Here is a 21,102-nt window from a genome sequence, read left to right as displayed (position 1 = left end):
CAAATTACAACTGGCGCCATCTGCGGCGCGCCCAGCTATTTATAGTCACTACACGAGTTGGGGGCGCTATTGTGCCTTCTAATGTGGACAAGTGGAATCACACATATGTACGGTGGCTGAGAGGTGTCAGGCGAAATGCAAAGTCCAAACACTTTGCAAATAGAAAAAAGCACGAACCCCAATTGTAAACGCTTTGCAAAAGTAAAAAACACAAATACAAACTGCCACAACACGATCCTCAATTCCTAAAGCGCGATTGCAAATTGGCAAAAGCACGAACCCCAATTGCCACAACACGACAGCAAATGGCTTGTAGCACGGATGCAAACTGCCACAACACGATCCCCAATTCCTAAACCGCGATTGCAAATTGGCAAAAGCACGAATCCCAACTGCCACAACACGAAAGCAAATAGCGTTGCAGCACAAACGATTGACATAATTTTTATATAAATTTGCGTCTGATTGGGGGGGGCAACTTCATGGAGGTCCGTATAGATGGTCACAAAGCACATATAAAGTGTCGTCCTTTTTTTTTTTTTTTTTTTAAACTTCCGGGTCATCCACTTGCCGTTGTGTTGCGTGATTTTGCTGCTGTGCTGTGAGCCGTTTGCTGTTGTGCTACAAACTATTTGCTGTCGTGTTGTGGCAGTTGGGATTCGTGCTTTTGCCAATTTGCAATCGCGGTTTAGGAATTGGGGATCGTGTTGTGGCAGTTTGTATTCGTGCTACGAGCCATTTGCTGTCTTGTTGTGGCAATTGCGGTTTGTGCTTTTGCCAATTTGCAATCGCGCTTTAGGAATTGGGGATCGTGTTGTGGCAGTTTGCATTTGTGTTTTTTACTTTTGCAAAGAGTTTACAATTTGGGTTCGTGATTTTTTCTATTTGCAAAGTGTTTGGACTTTGCATTTTGCCTGACACCTCTCGGCCACCGTACATAAGTAATGAACGAAATGAATGAAAATGTATTGAACGCGAGCAACGTCGCCTCCCGTGTGTCTTGCCCCTAACAACTGCGAAAGAGCAAATTAGGCATGCGCTTAAGTAATTCCAGAGTCGACTGAGATGTTCAGAAGTGATACTAAAGATGAAGGCTTAATGGATTTGGCAGTGATTTGGAGTCAAATAGAGTGTTTGATAAAAGGTTATGTTGTGTTGTTTAGGCCAGGGGTTACCAACCTATTCCACGAAAGCCTGCTGTGGGTGCATGATTTCTTTCCAATCAAACAAGATGAGACCTATTCATCCAGCCGGTCTTTTACAAGGGTAATCAGTTGATTGCAGTCAGGTGCTGCTTGTTTTAGCAGAAACCTCATTGGTTCAACTGTATGTGCTGGATTGGTTGGTACAAAAATGAAGACCCACAGCAAGCCTTGAGGACCGGTTTAGAGACCTCTAGTTTAGGCTACAGTTATCTGAATAGCTCTTAATATATTAGGTTAACTCTGATTTGCTGGCAACCGATTCGGGGTGTACCTCGCCTACTGGCCATAGTTAGCTTGGTTAGGCTCCAGCACCCCCGCGACCCTTGTGAGGATAAGCGGCACAGAATATGAATGAATGAATGAATGAATATAAGGTTAACAGATGCCTATTTAGCCTGTTGTTCCCCATTTTTTTGTTATAAACCCTAACCCTTGCCAAAAAAAAAAAGAGATCCTATGGTTAAAAAAATCTTGATTTGATAGAGGAAAATTGGGATCTGGTTTGGATTCCTCCCCTAAAAAATTGTTTAAAACAGATGTCATACCTAAAGCAACAAAAATCATTTTATCTATATACAGTGGTAACTCGACATATGATCGCTTCGACACACGATCTTTTCTACATCCGACGTAAAATTTGACTCGCCATTTTTTTCTACATCCAAAGATGATTTATGACCGCGCCGCAGTTTCTTTGTTTTCTCGCAACGGCAGATTTTTCATGTGCGAGAAATCAACATGGCTTCCAACAATGTAAGTGCAGGTGGTGAATAAAGGTCAAAGGTGGGGCTTACCATTGAAATGAAAATAGATGAAAGAAAATTATAAGAGTGTGGTGCGCATTTTTGAACTGGCTCAACATTACGGCCGTAGACGAGCTATGATCTCGGCGGTCCTCCTTCGTTCGCCAGTCTTTATAAGTTAAGGTGACAATTATTATCAACATGCCTATTGTCCGTCGCAGCTGAACAAGTGAAGTGAAAGTAAAATGTCCTCACTCACTCTGACACATCAACCACGCGGTGCGTTCAGGTACACCACGCAAAAATACATCTGCCACATTAGAACCTGATTCGTCACATTATTACAGGCATTATTATTATCATTACTATTATATTATTATTCCGATTTTTAATCATAATTAATTTGTTTTGCTCTGTGTAATTGCAATAGTACCAGCAGTATTTATTATGGATTAAGTGTATGTTTTCGGGCTGTGGAACGAAATAATGGAATTATAAGGTATTGTTATGGGGAAATCCTGCTCGACATACGACCATTTTGACCCACAAACCAGGTCCTGGAACGAATTAACGTCATATGTAGAGGTACCACTGTATTTCTATGGTTGTGTCACTGCTTCAGTATCCCACTTTAGCATTGTTGTTCCTCATTTTAAGTGAACATTAGCATTAGTGTGATCCTTTCAGCAGTCGATGACTATAAGAAAGAGTTACCGAGCTGTCTTTAGCTGCCAGGATAAAAAGCGTTAAGATTCAATGTCTTCTCGGACAGAAGCGTAGATGTCCGGCCGTGTCGTTAATATTTATTATCCAAAGCGACTCCCTTTTTACTCCATTGCAGAGTCACTGACCTTCTCTGGTGCTTTTTTACCCTTATGGCTTCTCTCTCTTTCAAGTCCTTCCTCCTCCACTCTTCGCCGCTCGCTCGCCAGGCGTGAAACATTCTTTTTTTTTTTATGCCTCCAATCCACTCGTTTTAAGACAGAATAAAAACTAAAAGACAGAGTGCGAGAGAGACTTTTTTAGACCGCGGCAAATGTCACCAGGCCTGCCTGAATAACACAGAGAAGCTTTACAAAATAAAAGTGTACAAGGGTGGCGGCGTGATGAAAAGGTCGCAAAATAAAGACGAGAGTGATTGAGTGAAGGCAGGAGAGAGAGAAAAACACAGCTTGTGCTTTTTGTCAAGCCAGGTGTGAAAAGCAGCAGGTCCTTGGAGGGAACACAATGTGTTTTTTGTATGTGTGCATGGAGGCGGGATGGGGGGGATTTCGTTGTGTGTGATGCACTTGTTTGGCATGTTTGTTCGCAAGCTCCTGTCAACACTTTACGACAAGATGAAGTTGTCACTTACTGTTCTTCTTAGCATGTTCCCATTTTGTCAGAATGAATGCATAAATTAGCTAAATATATCAGGGAGACAATCCCTATCATGAAATAATACAAATATATACTATAAAATATGGACGAAATATTATTATCATTATTATTATTATTGTGATTTTAGTATACAGTGATCCCTTAAGTTACTTAAGTTAATGGGGACCAGAACCCGCCACAACAAGTAAAAAACGGGATGTCGCGCACCCCCCATCCCCCACCCCACCCCCTTTTTTTTTCTTTTTTTCTTTTTTTTTTTTTTTTTTTTGTCTTCAATGTATTTATTCAGATTTAGTATTGGAAAGAAATACATAGAAGACATGTTTTTGTCCCTTTATTTCCTGAAAGTATTTTTTTTTTTTTTAAATATATATTTTAATAAATTATTTTTAAGCACTTCAAATGTAAAAATTAGTTTTAAACGTGTTACTGTCCCACCGAATTATTTAAAAAAAAGACTAAAGTACTACAGTAGAAAAATGCACGGCTTTATTAAATGCTTGATTGAGTCCACCAACTCCACTCCACTGTTTACTTACACACAATGAGTTGCCACAGCAACTGTTTAACAAGTTAAACGATGATTGACGCATGCGGCGCGTTTGAAGTTCGTGACTCTGGCAAGATCAGACACAAACATCTGTCAACATCGTTAACTGTAAAAAGCAACTCCAGTGCACTGCCTGAGGAACAAAGAGCAGGGAGAGGGAGGGAGGGAGCGAGCGAGAGTGAGACTACACTTCGGGATAGCTCATCTGTTTTGTTTTTTTTAATTGAAAAAAAATCTGCGATGGACTGAGAGCGCGAAGTTTGAAGCGCGAAGTAGCGAGGGATCAGTGTATATGCATTTTTTGTGTTGCAATGATTGTAAGATTTTATTTTAACAAATATAAAATAGGAAAAGATGTCATTTTGTTACTGGATATAAATTAGTAAAACACAAATATTTAATCAAAAGTATCTACATGAAGATATAGAATAATAATAATACATTTTATTTAAAGGCGCCTTTCTGGCACTCAAGGTCGGCGTACAACCATTTAAAAATATCAAAAGTGAGAAAATGTATAAGGAAATTTAAAATACTAAAAGAGATATAGGGGCAGTTAAAAAGACCAAAACTAAGTGATTATTTTGTATAGGCTAATCTAAACAGGTGAGTTTTGAGTTTTGTTTATAGAAAAAAAAAAATAAAATTAAGATATATTTAGTCATTCATTGCACTTGACAGTATTTTTTATTTTTATTTTTACATGTGTTATATTTTTAGATATAACAAAATAAATAGAACACAACAATACAAAAGCTAAATATGAAAGGTAGTTAAATACAGTACAGGCCAAATGTTTAGACACACCTCATTCAATGCGACACAAATGAAGGTCCCAACCCCATTGGTAAAGCAATAAATTCCACTAATCAACCCTGAGAAGGCATACCTGTGAAGTCAAAAACTTTTTTAGGTGACTCCCTCTTGAAGCTTATCAAGAGAATGGCAAAAGTGTGCAAAAAAGTAATCAGTGCAAAGGGTGGCTACTTTGAAGATACAAGGATATTGTACATATTTTTAGTTATTTTGCCGTTTTTTGCTAAGTACATAATTCCACACGTGTTCATTTATAGTTCTATTACCTTTAGTGAAAATTTACCATGTAAATAGCCATGAAAATAAAGAAAACGCAAGAATGAGAAGGTGTGTCCAAACTTTTGGCCTGTACTGTATATACAGTATATTTTTTCATTATTTTTTTTTCAGTGTATCATTCCTTATTCGTTTCAATAATTTTATCGAATTAATTAAATGAAATAAAATATTTGCTGTAAATATGTTTAAGTATTTGAATCAATTTTCTGTATTTGTAATATATAATCCCAATGTTCAGGATACATGTGTTGTTGTTGTTTTTTTTTCAAATTTTCTGTTCTGTGAACATCAGTTTTTAATTGTGCGAGTATGTAGAATTTAATTCAGTTCCCTTTTATCTGAACAGTCTTTGTGAATATTAACATCCTGAATTGCAACCTCTTATTTCCTGTTGACTTCCTTTTTTCTTTTTCTTATTAACAAGCTGCCGTATGACTTGCTTTCTTTCCTAATTCTTGCCAATCTTCTTCTTCCTCTCTACAACCTTTTTTCCTCCGCCTGCTCATCTTTCACGCCCTCGGCCATGCGCTGGTAGGCTTGCGGTTCTGGGTCCCCTTGTCCCAGTGAGCCAACAGGGCCCGGCCCAGACCGGGCCAGTCCAGAGCCTGGGAGCTAGAGAGCAGCAGGGGCACGGTAGGTAGAAACCATCTCCGCCACTTTCTCCTTTTTATTTCCTTTTCTTTTTATCTCATATTTACACTTTAATTCGCTGTATCATGGATGTCCATCAGTCAGATGTGATCATGTGACCTTTAAAGTCAGCTTTTTGGGGTCAGCCATGTCCCTGAAGAGCACGCCTCACACTCTGACAGTGAGTACAATGTCAGATAAGCAAGAAGAGACTGCTGTTGGTCTTAGCATGTACTCATGATAGTTTTCAATAGCTGGCCGTAGTAGTTCGCGAAACCTACATTTTTTTAAACGCCTCAATTTCGTAGGAAAAAAACCCCCACCCATATATCGCAAAAAGTTAGATGAGGTGTGTTTTCTGACATTTTGATATTGGAATATATCGCAATAGCGCAATATAAACACTTTTTTATACTTCACAGGACGTGATGTACCCAGGATCAGTTCTCCTCAATTCTCTTAGACTAAACATGGTATAACGAATAGAGAGGGAAATGAGGGAGAAACAATACGACTAACTATAGTAGAGCTGAAACGAATACTCGAGCAACTCGAGTAGCTCGAGTTTAAAAACTGATCCGAGGAATTTTATTCACCTCGAGGAATCGTTTAATTTTGCCAGCTCTAAGCATCACCTTTTGCCCGGACTACTTTTAATGCGGGACAACGCGCTGACGTCATATGCGTAGAGGAAGAAGTAATAAAAAAATACCTTACTGCAGCCGACAGCCGTTACAAACTGCGCCCGCATGTTGCTACGGTGGTAGCAGCCTAGCAGGTAGCGTCTGATGCACGTTATAGATATCACATGTACGTAGAACTACTGTAGATGCGAAATGACCGACTCGGCGGCGTTAATGAAACAGCCGCCATCTTAAAGCAGTACACTTCTCGGCGCTCATAAATAAGACTAACGTTACTTTCACTCGCTCACGTAACGTTATCCCTTACATACAGGCTTTATTTAATCTGTGAAAACAGCGCTGTAGAGTGATTAGGGTGTAAAATAAAATCATAATAATGCTAACTATCAATTTTAGCTCAGTAGTCATTGCTGGATAAAACACCAAGTAGCACTGGTGCCTAATGTGCTCCAATACAGCACAGCATTTATTTTGAACACTGCAAAAACTCAAAATCCTATCAGGATTTACAGTTTAGACTAATTTAAAACTTAACTAGAACTTATAGCTTGACACAAATGGAAATTCAATTGAAACACGTAGGAAAAACACCTAACTTTTAAGTAATGTGTGTTATCAAGCGTAATGACATTTTTAGGTAAGAAATATATATATATATATATATATATATATATATATATATATATATATATATATATATATATATATATATATATATAATCTAAAAGTTTTTGGAGTGAAAGCAGTGAATTAGTCTTTTTTTTAGTCACATTTGAGATGCAATTGTTGTCTGTTTTCAACAATGTACATCGAAAAAGACATTGATTGACTGAAAATGGTTCAATATTACATGAAATGTATTGTTTTCTCATCTATATGTATAATTGCTCTTTACCTAAAAAAAAATGTTTTATCCGATTACTCGATTAATCGATAGAATTTTCAGTCGATTACTCGATTACTAAAAGATTCGATAGCTGCAGCCCTAAACTACAGTATATTAGTATAAGCAAGTGGAAAAGTCTGAAGCAGCACTACTTAGCAGAATGATGCCTTATGTGTAAAACTGGGGCTAAGGGGAAGTCAAAGCATGTGTGTGGAGGGGAAAGGCGCTTGGGGGAACATGCCCTGCAGACGCCATAGCGTAGGAGATCCACGGCACCCTCCTGAGCAGTCCGCCTTCACGCCTCAATAGAGACTAAATTTTTGAAATACAGTAACGCTTTTTTTTTAGAAAAAAAAGAACTATAATGGAAACCCAGTTTCTATCATGTTGATGGGTTTGGATTTCACTGTAGGGTTAAGATTTAAAGTACGCCTTTTGAATTGGACTATCGTGCCAAGGTTGGCGTTTGAAACTAGGAGGCCATTTACATGGTGACTCTCCGAGATACGAAAAATTTCAAATTTGCATTTATATGGCGCCATATTTGCTGTTTTTAATGTTTAGTAGCACCGCTGCGCACGCCCAATGTGACGTATACGAGTGCTGACGTTATCGGCGAGGTCTCGCGCCGCGGGAGCTTTTGATATGCATGCGGAGCAAGCCCCCCTCAAATCCTCCGCAATCGAATTCTTCCACTTTGGAGGCAGGATTCAGAATTTTTTGTCTTCGCCTTCCGTCTTCGCCGACACCATATGCATGCGAGGCCATTCCGCTGCTCAGTCATTGCGTCTTTGAGTCGCCATGTAAACTGCCCCTAGGGCTATCATGATTAATCGACCAATCGACAACAAATCGATTACGAAATTCATCTACAACTACTTTGATGAACCATTAATTATTTGCAAATTTTGATTGATTTTTGGACACCCCCATTTAATGGCCTATGCGGCTTTTTGGACCCATTAGCTCAGTGATAAGGGCTGAGCCAACTCGTTCAGTGCCATTGATGATGATAGACATCACAACTATGTGGCTCTTATTATCCTTCTGTTGTGAATTTAAATTAGTTTGTCACTAGTGGACATCCAATCCATCTGAACTGGGAACATATTTTGAACGGTCCCTTAAAAAGAATCAAATGCTGTTGGTTTTCAAGCAGTTTATTAGACTTCAGCGGAGCTAAGCTGTAAAGCTAAAAACACAAAACAAAAATACACTAAATAAACCACACATTTCCAAAGATGGACAATGGACGTTCTTCCTTGGCTCTACGATTGCATAGCAATTTAGTTTCGTTATATTTTCAGTTTAATTTAGCTATTTCCAGCCTTTTATGTTGATAATTGCGATGTTTGTGTACCGCTTTTCGTCCTACTGCGTAGAGGGAGTAAGTGATGATCAGCCCGCCATGATATTTACGTCATCAGCCAGGGTGCTGTGAACGGGGATTTTAATGTCTACTTTCACGCACACCGTTTCCCAGGAAAGTCCCGGACATTATACTGAGACTCGACACGTGAAATGTCCGCGTAATCTCCGTGTCAGTCGACCCGGGAAATTTTTTCACATGCAACTGCTGCACGATTAAATCCTGCAGTATTCACAGTGTTTCGGAGTGTGTGAAAGGGACTATATTGTGCCTTTTTTTTTTCTTAAAAAGCTATGTCGATCACATTAAATAAGTTGGCCCAAAACGTCTCCTTATTGTAGACTGACACCGGTGTTACAATGTTATCAAATGGGAAGAAGTATGAATGAAGTCTGAATCAAGTCAAACATATGAAAAACCGAAGGTATATCCAAGTAATAATGATTCAAGAGTTTATTTTTGACTCCAAAAGCTTTTGGCATTGTTTTTACTATGTAATATGCAGTGTTGGGCACGTTACTTTAAAAAAGTAATTAGTTACATTACTTATACTTCTTCCAAAAAGTAACTGAGTTAGTAACTGAATTACCATACTTAAAAGTAACTAGTTATCAGGGAAAGTAACTATTTCCGTTACTTTAAAAAGAACTTGTTGTATGTCAAAGAATTTGAAATTTTCTGAGCAGTATTCGAGTCAGTGGAATAGAGAAGAACAGACAGGTAGTTAACTTGTTAGGTGCTTCAGCAGATTTGAATTGCTTACCACAGATGTCGACAAATGCTTTGCCCCGGGACATAAATTACACATTACATGCAGGTTCTTTCCTTTAATTTCGACAAACTTGAAATAGTGTCTGTATCTCCACCTCTTAAAGGACATTTTTTCTTCTGATGCTCTGCCATCTCGATCCTGTGTTTTGCGTGTGTGTGTTTGCCGCACGCGCTGTTCCAGTTTGCTTGTGAAATCACCGGCTCTGATTGGCTTACCACGACACATGACTCTAACCCTCAGCAAATCACAATCACTTCCATCACATCTCTCTAGGGGCTGCATTCAGGTAAGCTAGTTTCCCGACAATTCACGTCACCTTCAAAGCGTCTACTGTCCTCAAGATGGAAGCAGAATTATTGCTGGCTGACAGTGGGAGATGAGAACGAGGCTAGCATCAGGTGTAGCAAACACAGAAACGTTACCAAACTTTGGAAAGCATTGTCTAATTGAATGAGCATGGACAAACAGCTTGGAGTCAGAAGTACGTGCGCTATTCTCGAACCTGAACGCACCCCAAGTCTTGGATGACAAATCAACAGAGCAGAGAGTCGACTCGACACGGCTGGTAGTTTCTTCAATTTATTCAGAGTAAGTAACGCACCGCTTTTGACCATCAGTAACGGTAACGGCGTTGTAACGGCGGAAAAAGTAATTAGTTAGATTACCCCGTTAGTGAAAAAATAACGCCGTTACCTAACGGCGTTATTTATAACGGCGTTACTCCCAACACTGGTAATATATAACAACAACTACCGTGCTTCCAGTACTCAAAACACCCAAGATGCATTTGCAAATGGCGCTTACTAGGCCAGCTATTTGCTATAGGTTTACCTAAGAGCTAGTAAGAGAATATGACCATATTTGGGCTTTTAAATTTGTTTGCACTTTTGTTTTAGTCAGTGATAAAATTCTATTGTAGTCATAGTCCAACTTTTCTCAGCACAGGTAGTCCCCGGTTTATGGACGAGTTCTGTTCTTACGCTGGCGGCATAACCGAAATTTCCGCACAGGTCGGAATTAACCCTTTAAGTACCCGTAATCTCAAAATAACTATCCGAAAACATATATTATACATGCATAACATCTATTATACGTACGTATGTTTTATAGTAAATGTATTAACATGTATTTTACGTCATATTAATAAAATGAAGTAAACAATCCCTCCCTTAACATCAATCACACCATAGTTCTTCTTACAACTGACATTTATTTATTTTTCACCATCCAACTATGAACACACAATTAGAAAATACAACCATGACAGAGCATACAATAATGCTACTGGAAAGGTAAATCAAGAGAGACATACTGTATTTGCTTACAAAAAACACACGTCAATGGCTACACAATAATACCGAGGGAAATAAGGTCCAACTCGTGGCCAATTCAAAGAAAAAAAAAACAGCTATTAGTGGCACCAGTCCAGCAGTGAAAACTAGCGAGCTACTAGCTAGCTAACGGGGTTGAGGGGGCATCGCCGAGCCACTTTCTCTGCCTTCTTGTAATGTTAACTGGCATTCACCGCCGCTTCCCAACGTGAAAGCAACGCTTGAAATTAACAGAAAGTAGCGCTGGTGTGACGTCATACAAGTTCGAGTGCAACAAAAGAAATCGGACCGCACATATAGTATAATGAAATACAAGATATGCATAGCAATTAGAGATCAACCATTTAGATTTAATAAATAACAAAATTAAATGACAAATAATATATTGTACTTACCATCAATGATGAGACGTGGCGGAGGACACTGTTGCACCGCTTAAAATTTTTTTTTTTTTTAAACTACAGGAGACAAAACTGAGGACGAGACTTCGTCGTAAAGTGGAAATCACATAAGTCAGGTGGTACATGGTAACCTGGGGATAACCTATACATAGTTATTGGTTCCAGTGCACAGTGTCGTCACAGATTACTTGAAAAAGTTATTTAATTACTAGGGCTGTCAAAATTATCGCGTTAACGGGCGTTAATTAATTTTTTAAATTAATCACGTTAAAATATTTGACGCATTTAACGCAGATGTCCCGCTCAGACAGTTTTAAATGACTGTTCAGTGAAAAGCTCACTTGTTGTTATCGAGTTTTGCCTCCCCCTGCTATCGCTTGGGTGAATGACCATCTCGCATATTGCCTCAAATAGAATACAATGAGGCAGTTTATGGGCATTAAGAGTGAAGAACGGAAAAGCTACGAAAAACGAAAACTTATCGGTGGAACCCTCCAAAATGAAGGAAAAATCTCATCAGGTGCCTGCACTCAGCTCGAATGTGCACCCGCGATCCTCACGCGTCCCAAAACACTAGCGCGTGTGATTGAGACCAAAACAGGAAGTAACGATGAGCAGTTACCATGGAAACGAATGCGTGGTGGGAACATTTCTAACATTTTCTATTGAAAAATCTTTTCGTACATGACTACAATATTCTTCATTCATCATACATTATGAGGCAACAATAACAAAATAGTAATGCACAGACACTAAGGAAAGTCATCAGATTACTGGTTTGGAAAAACGAACGTGTCAGATTGCTCGTTACTGAAAGAAAGTAATCAGATTACAATAACGCAATAAGAATTGCTTAGTAACGTGTTAGTAACAACACTGCTAAGGCACATTTCCAGTCAAAGTAATATATAAGTAAATAATATGATTTATATATGAGCCAATGTTTCGACTAATCACAAAAATTATTATGACTGCTATTATGACTGCTATCAAAATATTTGTTTATGGCAGCCCGGTTTCAAAGGAAAGTTTGGGCTTCTTATATTTGTAACTGCTCTTTTCGTCACCCACGACTTCCAGACACTATTCGTGAATGAGGGAAAGGCGACGGTCGTTTTTGTTTTTCATCCACTAATTCTGGCCTGCCAAGATTAATGACCGCCTCCGCGTAATTGCCGTTAATTACAAACCCGAGAAACCTCCCCCCTGATCCCGCCTCCACTCCTCCACACTCGCTCCTCTCATCTTCCCAGAGCTTGGAAGCTGAAGGGCAGCGGGTGGACCAGAAGGGGGGATTGGGAGAAGTGGGGGGGTCCCCGAGGGGGGGCAACTGAGCGCTTGCTTTGGCCAAAGTCTCTGAGCCTTTCTTGTGTAGGAGGCGGGCAGCTTTGCAAGTGATGTTACTCCCATATGGTGTTTACTTGCTCAATCACATCCACTCACACACAGTAGCTTATTAGGCCCATTTAGCACTTGGACTAGCACACCTGTGATTGATACGGTGACCAACTGGGCTACTACGATAGCCAGACGTTTCCATGCACATGTGGGTGGAGAGTAGGGCTGTCACAAACGATTATTTTGGTATTCGATTAATCGTCTTTTTTATTTGACAAATTGGCTCACATGAATTAATCGTCTTATACTATTATATTAGTCTTGGCTTTACATTTTCGCTGGGAATGTGCATTGGGATTTAAACAAAAATGTATTGTGTATCAGTGTATTGGTTGGCAAAGCAAAATCAGATGTTTGCAAATATCTCATTAGGATTCAGAGCCAAGAGTCCATCGAAGACTACAGAAATGAGAGAATATTTACTGTTTTTGGCCTTTGTTTAAATTAAACTTTTTATATCATAAATGCGTGAAAAGAGTTTTTACTTCCCTTTTTTTGTTTGTTTAAAATAAATTTCAGGAAAATAGAAAAGAACTGTAAAATGAATATTCACAGCTTTTTCTTTTTTTATTTATTTTTTAATTAGAAGATTGGGGGGAAAAAGTTGAAAAAAGATTAGTCATTTAATAATGGCAGCCCGTATGAAAGAAGTTAGTGAGGGTGATCATGTAATTTTTCCATTTTATTTTTCTTAATCATTGGCTGGTGTTGGTAGTGATAGATGACTAGCATTAAGGTTAAATTTGAACTCTTTCAGTGATAGACAAACTAGATTCAATCCAAAAATTGGCTGTTTTCACAGTGGCCTTGCCATATTATAATTTACAGCACTCAAACTATGGAAACAGATCAACAACCTTTGTACTGTTCTAACAGCTTTAATGATTTTTAAAAAATTAACAATCACTGCCAGACCTCCCACTTCAAATGAATTGGACACCAGTTGCCATTAATGACACTGAAATATGATCATTCAGTACCAGCTATCCCAGTTCAGTTGGATTTCATTTTCAATGGCTTTGAATGACTTAAGACGTTTACTGTTGCCTGCTGCTAAACTCACCTATTTGCTGTAGTTGTACTTAGTCCAAAGCACACATATTGTGGATGTGTGTGCCGTTTTTCATCTAGAAAGTGTTTTTATATCAGAGGGGTTGGTTCGGTGTGGGGGTGTCCAGTAAGAAAGCGAAACGACCCTCCGTCACGGTTCGCCGAACGATCTCATTTCGCTCTTCTTGTTCAGGTCATGAGCCAACACCCCCCCGCCCCCCAACCCTCAATCTGTCTCAAACACCCGCTTGAGCATTTTATTAGGATCACGCTTTCAAGGCCTTTGTTTGTCATAGTATATTTGTAGCATGGACTTCAGATGCTGTGACATTTTTCACACTTTTTAAATAATTATTGATTGATTTCTTCATTTAAATATGTTTTTTTTTTTCTACAGCCACATTAGCTGCCATTGACGGCAGTAGATGTCCAATCGATCACTGTCAATATTAGTCAATAAATTTATGACCTCAATTCAGTCATTATAGGTACGATAGGTAGAACATTTCAGGTAAGTATTTTAAACGACATGAAGGATGAAGTTTTGGTCTAATTGAGGTTTTTAGCCAGCATTTAGGGTTTGAAATAGGGTTTCAAAACAAGTTTTTGGTTTTATTCCTTTGTTTGAATTCCTGACCGGACCTAACAAACCCTAACTAGATCATGAAATCCTAGTTTGAAACTAGTCCTTGTTTGACTTGCTAACCCTTTTTCAAACCTAAATCTGTTCAAACCCGAACTTTGTAAATGAGCTTTAAAAACCTGTATGAGATCATACACGGAGTGAACGCCCAATGTTCAAAACCAGATCCTAAAAACTTGAGAAAAACACATAATAATAAGCACTGGCTCAAATGAGAATTTCAGTTTTTATCCTGAGGCGCTACCTGCTGGCCAATATGGGAACAACATAACATGGAAATGGAGTGCATCAGTAGTTCCTAAATAGCGTTTCAGATTGCGGTACCCCCTGTGTTAATGGTTTTAAATCAGAATTAGGTTTTAAAAGTAGTTTCAGAGCAAATAAAGAACCCTCTATGTTTGAATTTCAAATTAGGGATTAGATTTAAAACTATGACTTGGATTTTAACGTATGGCCAAGCCAGGGTTAGGATGCCAACGTGTTATTTATATTATTTATTCTTTTTTTTTTTTTTCAGGGGGGAGCCAGTTATAGGTTACAGTGTCAGAATTGGCATTAAGACAAATTAGTTCAACCCTTTGACACCTGAGCCTATTTTGTCCGGATTTGCATGACTTTGATGTTGCCTTTATATTTCAAAGAAAAAAAATGTTCACAATGGCCTGGTTGGGTCGCACTTTTCTGGAGGACACCATAACCTTCATTTACAAACTGTTGTTTCTTCACTGACCAATTATAATCAACATTTTGGACCCAAGAAATGCCTAAATCTTTTGTCAAAATTTGTAATATTGACGTCCCATTGACAACCAAACATGCTCGACAAACCGTTTTGAAGCTTGATAATATTTATTCAACTTGTTAGGATAAACATTCAACAGAAAAAAAAAAGACTGAATAGTTTTATATTTAACAATTCAACACAAACAGCAGGTGTGGTCATATATACTGGTATATCTTTGTGAGGTTAGGTATTGTACCCATCACCTTTTCAAAGGTAAATACTGTACATGCAATCAAGCTTCTCACACACACGTCAATATACAAATTGAAAAGATTGATAGTGACAAAAAAAATAAATATAACATTGAAAAAAAGTATTTTCAAAAATATTGACAATGAACTAGTTAATTTCACTTTTTTTCAGGCATGCCACTCAGTTCCCCCTTGAACAAGACAAAGAGCGACGTCTTACACTGCGTCACACAGTCCACTCTTCCGCTGTTTGCGCTGTCAGCCTGTAACTCTTCTCAACTCGCTGACTCATCCGAAGAAAACAACGACAAATTTGGTCCATCCTCTTCCTCGAGTTGATGTAAAATTTAGGGCTGTCCAAATTATTGCTTTAACGGGCGGTATTTAATTTTTGTAATTAATCACGTTAAAATATTTGACGTAATTAACGCACATGCCCCGCTCAAACAGATTAAAATGACAGCACAGTGTCATGTCTACTTGTTACTTGTGTTTTTTTGTGTTTTGTCGCCCTCTGCTGGCGCTTAGGTGCGACTGATTTTATGGGTTTCAGAACCATGAGCATTGTGTAATTATTGACATCAACAATGGCGAGCTACTAGTTTATTTTTTGATTGAAAATTTTACAAATTTTATTAAAACGAAAACATTTAGAGGGGTTTTAATGTAAAATTTCTATAACTTGTACTAACATTTATCTTTTAAGAACTACAAGTCTTACGATCCATGGATTGCTTTAACAGAATGTTAATGTTAATGCCATCTTGTTGATTTATTGTTATAATAAACAAATACAGTACTAATGTACAGTATGTTGAATGTATATATCCGTCTTGTGTCTTATCTTTTCATTCCAACAATAATTTACAGAAAAATATGGCATATTTTATAGATGGCTTGAATTCTGATTAATTACGATTAATTACGATTAATTAATTTTTAAACTGTGATAAACTCGATAAACAATTTTAATCGTTTGACAGGCCTAGAAAAATTGCATTAGCGTACTCTAAATTTCAAGTTTTCGATTCATTCCGCACGTTTCAAACCTCGCCTTCCTCTCCTTAGGCGGCGCCTCGCTCGGCAATTTATTAAAAATGTTCACATTACGTCCGTCCTTCATGACCTCACAATGGCTCCTGGGATATGTAGTCTTTCGTGGTGCTTTTGGTTTTGAAAAAAAGGACAAAAAATAATGGAAATATGCACATAAACACATGGTCCATGCAGCGTTTTAATGCTTATTTATGAGGGCAATAAAACTATAAAACTAAAATGAGACCAACATGTGACACGTGGTTGACGTAATTACAGCATGATGAGGTTTCAAAGATGATATCCGTAAACGTGTCACCGCCGACAGGTCCGTTGTTAAAGGGTTAATATGGCTATCATCATTAAATAATATGCAAAATACAGTAGAATGATATGGAATATTGTTAAATGATGTTTAAGAAGTTGCTTAGTTTGGCGATTGAGGGAAATATATTTGGGGAAATAATAGCTAAAAGAAATTGAAGAACAGACATATTAATGTTTCTCCATTGTTTTTGTGTCTGTTTTTTTCTGGGTGGGGGTTTATTGTTTTCAATAAGATTATTTTATCTTCTGGTTGGCGAGGTTGCCCTTCAGTTAAGTGTTTCAGTGCTCTTGATGAATGTACTTTGTCTATTTTTTCCTAGAAGGCGAAGGACCCTCTGTACGCTCGCATCAACAAAGGGAAGAAATAGAGGCCCGGACCAGCACTGAGAAAACTGGAGGAGGGACAGCCCCCCACCCCATCCCTGCCCTAACCCAACTTGATTGTATGTGTGTGTTTGCTGACTGACTGCAGGCAGGCCAGCTAACCCCCTGCTCCCCTGCCCCACAAATGGACTACCCCTTCCTAACTGGCTTTCCTCCTCCATCTTTACCGTCCGTGTGGACTCGGTCGCAGAGGCCCGTCGTTGCTTTGACTCGGGTGCAGGAACAAACTCTCTGGGAGCTACTCACTCGCCAACCACACACACATTTACATGCATACGACTGGCCCAAGCAGTCTCCTGGCAGACTGATTTCACAGGATCAGATCAACTATGAAGAGACGCTCATGATCTATAGTTTTTTTGTACAATACTAACGACGGGAAGAAGTAACCAAGAGCCAATTGAAAGGAAACATTGTGATTTTTTTTTTTTGGAGGGGGGGTGGTATTATTTTATAATTCACTCAAGCCACAATGTGGGGTTGAACTCTGGAGAGGGCGCTGTAGAGTGGCTTTCAAGGCATTATGGATCATCCGCCATTTTGTAAATAAACTCGAGCCACCATCAGCACCGCGTTGGATGCCTGCGCCATCAAATAGGGAGGTGTCCACTTATGCAAATCTCGAATTCCGCGCAATAGCCATGTGCATTTTCTAGCCTTTGTTCATTTGCTAGCACCCACGGTCAGCCACTCGTTCTCTCGTGAATTACGAGCGCACCGATTTACCGCTTTGTGGTCGCACAGCATCCAGAGTTGTTCTCACAATTTAAAGTACAAATAATGTGAGTTTGGGGCTCATTTGCGGAAGGAATTGATCTCAAAACACAAGGCACCACTCTACAGTGGAACATCTAAGGGCAAATTCTCTATTTGGACTTTAATTCCAGCCGTGAAAGAATGCGTGTGATTGGCCGTTTTTGTTTTAATGTTTATTGGGGGTTTTGGTGTGGAGTATATCCTAAAATGTATTTTAAATTTTTTTAACTGTCAGGTTAGCGGACATGAAAAATAGGATGATTAAATCCTTGACGTTAAATTGCATTGGCATGTTTAGCCAAACAGGCTGCACACAAAAGTTTGAAGGACCCATGTTTCAAATTTAACAGGAGTTGGCCATTTTATACCTGATTATGAAAGTGTATTGCTGTCACACCAGACAGAAACAAATACGGTCAGTTTTTCACATTCAAACGACTTGATTAATTTGATGTTTTAATGCAATGAATTTCACAAGAGAACGTGATACATTTTCAAGCACTACACCATAGACCTGCACGAGAAAAAAAATGGTAGCAATTTATTTGAATGTTTCTTATGACATTGTCATAAATCTGTCATAATCATGACACCTGTTCATGAACATAAATTAGGGAGTGAAGTCCCTAACCCCAACCTCAAATTTTCATCAAAAGTGACAATATACTGAATGACACTTAATTACATATGCCATAAGCATTCCTATTCATGACAGGTGTCATGTCAGGCTTATGCCAGTTTTATGGCACTGTCACAAGAAGCATTCAAATCAAGTGTAACTAAGCATTTTGTTTTGCCAAGTGTGGAAGTAAAAATGTATTTTTAAAGGTGCACAGTGTAGGATTTGCTCTTCAATTTTTCATGAAATGGCCATAATATTTCAATAGATATTTAACATGTTTTTTGGAAATACTTCCAAAACAGATCTCAATGGTAAAGCGGAGATTTTCCCATTTTAAAAGACGATTTACACGTCGCAAATTTGTTCCTGTTTTGCTTCCGTGTTCATCAGCCAATCACAAGACCAGTTTCCAGTCTTCGTCAGGGTTGCCACAGCTCTGTGCGCCCCGTATTCTACGGCTGAGCCAACTTTGACAAACAGTGTGCATTATGTCTACCACTCAAGTAAAAAAATATATATATATTTTTTAAATGTAACAAATCTCAAAGGATTCTAGACAACCAGAGACGTAAAACAAGGATTTGCGTGGTCATGCTAGTTGGTAATTGAAATTAAAATGGATGGAGCAATGAAATCGTTTATGTGGATACTGTCAATGCATTAGCAAATTATATTTTTTGCCAGTCAGCATATACATTGAGAAAAGTAGCCCTTCCTCACTTAGGTCATGGTGACATAAACTAACTTGCACCTCGTGTCACGGTTCTTTTAATCGTCATTACTAAATGTTGACATTATTACATTGAAAACATTTTGCATGAAAATTAAAAATAAGATATACCTTCTGCAAGTTCTCCAATGTGAGGGCATTTTGTGCTAGTCAATATTTTTGATTGAGTTGCTGTACCATTTTTGGAAATCAATCCTACATTGTGCACCTTTAACGTGAAATTTCTCACATTGAAAAGTGACGTTTGTCATGTTCAAAAGCAACACTTAGCTTATTAAAACTGGAATTTTACCATGTTAAGTCATTCACGGTCATTGGTACTGTTAGACATCAAATTCATTTGAACTGGGATGGTTTGCACTTGGCGACCATTTTAACTGCTAATGGCAGCAATGGAAGGAAAAAAAAAAAAGGATTACAACTATTTTCATCATGTGACACTAACTTCACATGCTAACGTAAAACTTGTTAAAACTCATCATTCAAATCAGTCATTAAACTCATCATTAAACAGTTGCATTAAAACCTGAAAAGTATTATTCTCATTTGAATTTATTCACGCTGAAATGTGAAAGTTATATTAAATCATGAAACTCTCAATAGTCTGAACAAAAAAATTCTCTTTAAGTAGTGAAACTTTTCATGTTAAAATTCTGAACTTTTCTTTATTCTGGTGTGACCACAATAAGAAGACACAAATCTTTGCTGCTTGTATGGTTATTTCTGCTTTTCACTTAGATTGCTGTAAGGAAAATCCCTTTTGAAGTAATAATGTACATTGGAAACGAAACATTGTTACCCAGCATCCATTTCAACAGGTTTCACATCTTCATGCGGCGTCTCCCTGTTTCATGGCCCCAGAGTCTTCCTCACGTCATTCTTTTGGGACCCTAATGATGATGATGATGATGATTAACAAGCTGTTCTAGAGCGCGACTTACACGAAACAGTGAACGGGAACATTTCTAGATTTTACCTCAACTAACAGTTTCTTAATGTAAATGACATTATTTTTATCTTTATGAATATATGGCATTCTACAGTGGGGTTTTTAACATGATTTTTTTCTCTTCAGTTTGGATTCTCTTAATTTCCATATACCAACCATGTATTACTGTTCCAAATAAACAAATCCCGATGACATTCCTTGTTGGCTGTCATTTTTCTATCACCACTTTGTTGACATGTTTCTGTATTGTGAACTACATTATACAGTGCAGAAAATAAGTATTTGAACACCCTGCTATTTTACAAGTTCTCCCACTTAGAAATCATGGAGGAGTCTGAAATTTTCATCATAGGTGCATGTCCACTGTGAGAGAAATAATCTAAAAAGAAAAATCCAGAAATCACAATGCATGTTTTGTTTTTTTTAACAATTTATTTGTGTGATATAGCTGCAAATAAGTTTTTGAACACCTGTCTATCTGCCAGAATTCTGACCCTGAAATACCTGTTAGCTCGCCTATTAAAAGTCCACCTCCACTCCATTACCGTATTGGCCCGAATATAAGACTGTGTTTTTTGCATTGAAATAACACTGAAAAAGAGGGGGTCGTCTTATATTCGCGGTCTAGACATTATACCCATTCACGACACAAGATGGCGCCAGATATCATTGAAGCGATGTTCTGTCATGACAGATCTCAGCTACTCCTTTTAGTTTAACCAGTTTGCATTACTTTATTGCAATGTTTTTCCTTATTCAGATTTGTTTCAAGACTGCAGTTACAGTTAGACTTCACTTTGATGGATAATGCAGTTATTGCAATTTTGTTGTTTTATCACAATATTTATTTACATTTTAAATTGTATTTTATATTTTATTTTTATTATTTTATATGCCCACAAGGTGTATTTACATTTCAAAAACCAGAAGCAATTCATTTACGAATGTGATCGCACTTAAGTTTACATATTTAAATGTTCGGATATTAGGATTTGAATGAGGCAAAATAACATTTTTTTTTTTCTCTCAAATATATTGTTATAATCATTTGTTTCAGATGTACTGTAATTATTTTCTGTATAAAAATTTAATTTGGTGTTCAAAAAGTCTTTTTTCAAACTTGAGTCTTGAAAAAGAGGGGGGTCGTCTTATATTCGGGCCAATACGGTATTATCCTGAATCATATGCACTTTTTTGTGGTCGATAGCAGTATATAGACACCTATCC

At 38.0% G+C, this 21,102-nt stretch overlaps 1 protein-coding gene across 13 annotated transcripts in view; it reads left to right on the top strand.

Moving 5' to 3' along the window:
* The window catches only part of dab1a (DAB adaptor protein 1a), a 552,095-nt gene extending 532,026 nt beyond the window's left edge, over positions 1 to 20,069 (top strand). For 11 of the 13 annotated variants that reach the window (XM_057840958.1, XM_057840955.1, XM_057840956.1 and 8 more), the window contains 2 exons: positions 5,509 to 5,606; positions 16,755 to 20,069. In XM_057840958.1, the coding sequence (XP_057696941.1) occupies positions 5,509 to 5,589 (81 nt within the window). In that variant the 3' untranslated portion in view covers positions 5,590 to 5,606; positions 16,755 to 20,069. The remainder of the gene's footprint in view (positions 1 to 5,508; positions 5,607 to 16,754) is intronic. The other 2 variants (XM_057840962.1, XM_057840963.1) reach the window with 2 other exon arrangements.
* The last annotated feature ends 1,033 nt before the right edge of the window (positions 20,070 to 21,102 follow it).

This window comes from Corythoichthys intestinalis, chromosome 7, assembly GCF_030265065.1.
Source record: "Corythoichthys intestinalis isolate RoL2023-P3 chromosome 7, ASM3026506v1, whole genome shotgun sequence".
NCBI classification, from domain to species: Eukaryota; Metazoa; Chordata; class Actinopteri; order Syngnathiformes; family Syngnathidae; genus Corythoichthys; species Corythoichthys intestinalis.
The sequence above is the reverse complement of the archived record's forward strand: the minus strand, read 5'-3'. Positions and strand labels throughout refer to the sequence as shown.